The following is a 5326-nucleotide window of genomic DNA, read 5'->3' as shown; positions in this document are numbered from 1 at the left end:
CTATACATGAAAAAATATATTTTAATAGCCATGTGTTTGGCTTTCAATTAATTAAAAACAACAATAAAAATTATTCACATACAATTGACAAAAAGAAAAGAATATATTTGCAGTAAATGCAAACTTAGCAAACGGCAGCAAGTTGGGCAGGAGGCTCAGCATAGAAATTCTTGGCATCCTTCTTCCAGAGAGTCTGGAGGAGGCTGTCAACCTTTGATGATGGGAACCTTTCTGACCAGGACTGGACGAAGCCCTCAGGTGTGGCAGGGTACTTCAGAAGATCAACTGTACTACCTACACATAGATAAAAAAAAAAAACAGAATTAAATTTAAAATCGCAAATTTTTACATTACAATTGTTTAATTTAAAGTGTTTTACCATTTAGTTTCGTGTTGTGTTGCACCATGATTTTGCGGGGCTGTTTATGAGCGAGAATAATGGACCGCCAAGTGGCCCATGGATAAACACCATCATCAGAAACTTCTGAATACTTGTTGAACATATCCTGGGCACTCTTCACATCTCCAGTAGACTTGTAGACCTAAAAAAAAAGAAAAAAGAAAGACGTACAATATTATTTATTTCTTGAACAGGTGTTGTCTTGAATGGGAGGGTACACTTGTGAAAATAAGTGCTCTCTAGAATAGTTATTGTTACAAAACAATTTGCGTAAGTTATTTTGAAACAAAAATTACTTTAGAGCACTTTCGATGATATGGTCCTGAAAGTTCAATGTGCTTTTATCTCCCTAATGACCACTCAGTGGTACTAATAAACTCTTCCATTCAAAAGAAAATTCCAAAATTGTTTAAATGATTTTTGAATTAAGTTTATACACCTAACGTAAAAACAATTGCATCCTTAAATATCTATAATATGTTCAAAAAACAAGAACAATACTAATTCCATTTATTATTACCTGAAGTTTTGTCAGGAAGTCCCCAATAGCTTTTTTGCCAACAGTCTTAATTTTAGACCTATCAAGAGTTAGAAGCAGGTTTTTTCCTGGTTCTGTCTCGGTTATCTTCACAAAGTCTTCTCCTGCCTCTAAGCAAACACGCAAGATAACATATCTTGCTTGAGAGTGAGACTGAAACAAAAAGAATAGGAAGATTTATGAAAACAACTTTCGAAATCAGTTAAAGCTTATAATAGTATACTAACCTGTAACCATGTTTTAGAAGCTGGAGAATACATTTCAAGGGCCTTGGCACCACCAGCCCAGAACATGTTCAACCAGTTAATATACAAAACATTTTCTGCGTCGTCACCTTCAGCTCCAAATATCCTAAAAGCAAGTTCATGAATAAATTTCAAAAATAATGGCAAAAATTATGTAACACCTTAAAGTAAGAGAGTGACTTACTTCAGAACATTCTCATTCAGTGACAAGTAGAGTCCAACACATTCAGCCCGGCATTCTTCATACGCTGAACCCAGAGAGGTAAATTTGGAATCATACGTGTCACCTTCATCATACCATGCAGTAATCTGAAACAAATTTCAGACATTTGGTTATTAAGAGACTGACAGAAGAAATCCAAATTACTTCCGTATATAAGCAGACAGACCTTTCCATTGGTCAAAGGATTCACAACACTCTCAATATCAAAATTGTATTTGCCACCCTCTTTTCTAAAGAGCTTTCCACTTCCATGTCCAAGCAGTTCATGTAGCCCCACGCACACCTGAAATATGATAATTTATCAGACAAGTTCATAGTTTCAGCATCTTACTTTTTGGAAATTTAGCACACCTCAAATGCTGTCACAGCATACTTGTCCATCAGGGCAACATCCTCATCAGAAAGGAACTGATGTCTAAAACCTTTGAAGCTAGTTGGGATAACATTACCAAGGGATACATTCTTGAAACCCTCCGATTGGCGAATCTCATCATCTGAAAAAATAGTTATTTGTGTCATGAGGTAAAGGCAAAGTTGCACAACAAATTCTTAGCAGATCTATAATATTCTCACAGTTTGGAATGTTAATTCCAGCTGGAATGCCAGACCCTGAAAAGGTTAAGACATCAAGAGAGGTGTAGTCAGGTTTCAGGAATTGATCTTTTTCAAATGTTGAAGGCCATGGGAGCTCTTTCAGCAATGATTCTGCATTAGCAACAAGAGCACCAAACTTTGCAGACATTTCTTTGTTGACCATTGCGACAAAGCCTTCAAATTCTCCTCTCATTCCAGCTGGATCTCTGTATGTTTCAATGAAACCAATGTACCTACAAACAATAATTGCAATTATGACATTTTTAAAAGAAATTACGGTAATCTAAGTCAGAGGCTTTCTCATTAGATAAACAAAACAAAATCCTGTCTCATAGTTAAAAATATTGTTCCATGAAGCTGTATAATAAGTAAACTAAAACTTACGTTTCAACTACTGGGCCCTTATTTTTTATCCAAATGCCTGAACCACTTTTGTGTGCATCCAAAGAACCAGTACGGAAGCTCTTAATGTATTGTTCTAACATTTTTGTCTCAAGATCATTTGATGCATACTCCTGTACATAAAAAGTGAAACAAAAATAATTACAATCCCTTCTTGCCAAAATTAATAAAATCCAGTTTACTAGACAAACCTTGGCTTTTTCCAAATTATGACAGACTAAATCCAAAAGACCTGAATAGTCTCCCCGTGTGACTCTGAAAGTACAGCCTTCATAGGTAGTGTCAGACATCAAAAAAGGTTCGCTCTCGTGTTTCTCCAACACAGATGCCATGCGGATCTGACATGACAGATAGATAGATGTATGATTAGATGTAATTAATGTGATATCTAAATAATGTAAAATTCATCTCTTACCTCATAAGTTGTGCTTGAACCATCCTCATACTTAAATAATCTATTATTGTAACCCTCAAGGTTGTATTTTTTCATAAAATTACCAACCAACTCAGAATCCTTAAGAGTACAATTTGGGGTGAAATATGTTGTAATACCCTTGTCACTGAAACCTAAATGCTGCTGCAGTGGCTCTAGTGAATAAATACTTTCAGCACAGGCAGACCACAAAGCTTGGATAACTGTAGGGTCAGCTTTGTAAGCAGCACTTGAAAGAACAATCGCCTCAAGGCGCTCTTTAGGTAAATTTGGTACTATTTTACTGTCTCCAAACCCTTTGTAGTTTCCACTGTTAGCAAACACCCCAGCAATGTACACAAGAAGTGCCTGTAATTCATTAAAAATAAAGTTTAGTGTAAAACTTGACAAGTAGAAAAATTTCACCAATATCCAAAAGACAAACCTTTACATCTTCTTCTGAGGCTTTACCATCTTCTGTGGCAGTACGTTTAAGATCTTCAACACCCTCTGCTGTGATTAATCTATGAAGTAATGAAAAAATAATTGGTGCTTCAGGAGAGGTCTGCAAAAATATGAAATAAAAGTTGAAACACGAATCAGAAAGAAAATAAAACAAATACAGACGAGTACTACTAGTCACTTACTTGAACATAAACGATTAGACCTCCATACCACGATGCTTGGCTCAAGTAATGGGCATACAGCTTTTCTTTATCAGTCAAAGCATTAAATGCAGAGGTACAATCCAACTCTACAAAGGGGGTATCATTAGGGTATGTAAATAGGGAAAGGTCTGCAGTAGACATTTTGGAAATTGATGTGCTGAGGAATCTGTAAATAGTAGAGACGAACAAGAGTAAATTTAATGTGCTAGATGGACATGAATAACTCTGCACTCCCATAATTACCAAAATGACAAAAATATTAAATGGAAAAGAACGGTTCTGTGTCCCAATTTCTGATCACATTTTGCTAATACTTGTTTTTTTCTGCACAATTGTAACTAGATGAGTGATTTAACTATGATAAAAGGTAAACTAAATTGTTAGAGCAATGGTTTATTACTTAGATAGCTGATAACAGTGGGGAATAACCCTGTAGTTAAATTCACAAAATTTCATGAAAGCAACTATACAGCGCAGTCGGATTGTATTTGAATGATGAGTCTATTTCTATTACAATGATAAGACTGACCCAAAAAGACTTGCCTGGCGCTAGAAAAAGGAGAAATTTTCCGAGAGCCGGCTTGCTTTGGAACTAATGATACGATAGCTGATGATATTTTCGGCCAGTTCACGATGCTGCAGGTTCGAGAATTAGAATACCTATTAGAGGCCTTATAGGGAAAGTTACAATTACCCCTGTGTAAGAACCTCTTAGCGCCACCGGCTGATCTTGTCAATTTCGACAAAGTTACAATGAAAGGAGTAACCATAACCCTATGCTGCATCAGCATTCTGACAGAGAATGGAAAAAGTAAGACAGCATTACACGTGAAGCGATGTCGCGTACACGCAAAATATGAATAATACTCGTTTCTTCTCAAAAATCTATTGACTTACTCTAGTTAGTCTCTTGATTTGCCAAAGTGCAAAGATGACAGGAAAGTGACTTTACGCTGCTAAGTTTTAAAGCATCTGTTCGGCGTCGGCAGCGGCGGGGAGAGGGGGAGGGAGAGAGGAGTAAGAAAGAAAGGGGGGGGGGGGCGACGTTTCCGCGGCAGATTCAAAATCTGACGGCGAAGGACTGGATTTGTTCTTTGTTTACTCTTATCCGTACATGCAAATGTAAATGTCATTGTAAGAGAAAATAGTTTATTCATTTCTAAAATCATGTAATTACATAAAATTAGATTTTGTAAACACACTCTGCATTACACTAAGAGATATCACAGTTCATCCCTAACACACTACACAAAAAAGTTATGTGGTGCATCAATAAGATGCTGAACACAAGAAGCGAATTGTTATAACACAATGGTATCTCTATAATACTGCAACAAGCAAACATCAAGTAATCAATGTATAAAATTACACTATACCCTTGTAGCATCAACATTCAAAAAATGTTCACAGAACGTCCTTTTGGTTCCTTTAAACTTTTTAAGAATGATCTGTGCTACCACAATGTTTTTGATCAAATTACTTATTTAGGATGTTATTTTCCACAACACCAACTCCTTAACTCTATCATATTGGAAGTATTGGGGGAAGTCCAGTGAAACGTGTTCAACAGTCCATGATTTTGGTCGCACATGTTCTAAGTATGATACAAAGTGCTCATAAACTGGAGCTACTGAATCCAAATCATCAGTGGTGAAGACGTACCTGAAATCAATTAACATGTACGGTTGTCAATTGGATCGAAACAAAGTTTCTACAAGTACATATGCAGGATGTAAGGGGTAAATATTTGTTTTAAATATTGAGGGCTTTACAGGATGAATCAAATCAACTTTCAAACACATCCAGTCCATGTGTTAAATATTTGTGATTATACTTTACTTTTT

At 36.1% G+C, this 5326-nt stretch overlaps 2 protein-coding genes across 3 annotated transcripts in view; both read right to left on the bottom strand.

The window, feature by feature from the left end:
• Position 1: 1 nt before the first annotated feature.
• LOC113202925 (dipeptidyl peptidase 3) lies at positions 2–4486 on the bottom strand. 2 transcript variants are annotated; one of them, XM_026417387.2, is made up of 14 exons: positions 4380–4486; positions 3462–3648; positions 3260–3379; positions 2818–3183; positions 2594–2740; positions 2385–2515; positions 1980–2233; positions 1758–1900; positions 1573–1689; positions 1368–1492; positions 1166–1289; positions 921–1091; positions 380–542; positions 2–294 (listed from the first exon to the last, which is right to left on the bottom strand). In XM_026417387.2, exons 2-14 carry the CDS (start codon positions 3621–3623, stop codon positions 125–127), a joined length of 2193 nt encoding a protein of 730 aa, XP_026273172.1. In that variant the 5' UTR covers positions 3624–3648; positions 4380–4486; the 3' UTR covers positions 2–124. The 2 variants fall into 2 exon arrangements, with proteins under 2 accessions (XP_026273172.1, XP_052125678.1); XM_052269718.1 differs by lacking the exon at positions 4380–4486 and adding an exon at positions 4026–4118.
• Positions 4487–4614: 128 nt separating this feature from the next.
• LOC113202748 (methyltransferase-like protein 22) overlaps positions 4615–5326 on the bottom strand; it is a 16023-nt gene continuing 15311 nt past the window's right edge. Inside the window, exon 7 of the mRNA XM_052269720.1 lies at positions 4615–5144. Within this exon, the coding sequence (XP_052125680.1) occupies positions 4967–5144 (178 nt within the window). The 3' untranslated portion in view covers positions 4615–4966. The remainder of the gene's footprint in view (positions 5145–5326) is intronic.

The sequence above is a fragment of the Frankliniella occidentalis genome, unplaced genomic scaffold, assembly GCF_000697945.3.
Source record: "Frankliniella occidentalis isolate FOCC.00 unplaced genomic scaffold, Focc_3.1 Scaffold100, whole genome shotgun sequence".
NCBI lineage: Eukaryota > Metazoa > Arthropoda > Insecta > Thysanoptera > Thripidae > Frankliniella > Frankliniella occidentalis.
The sequence above is the reverse complement of the archived record's forward strand: the minus strand, read 5'-3'. Positions and strand labels throughout refer to the sequence as shown.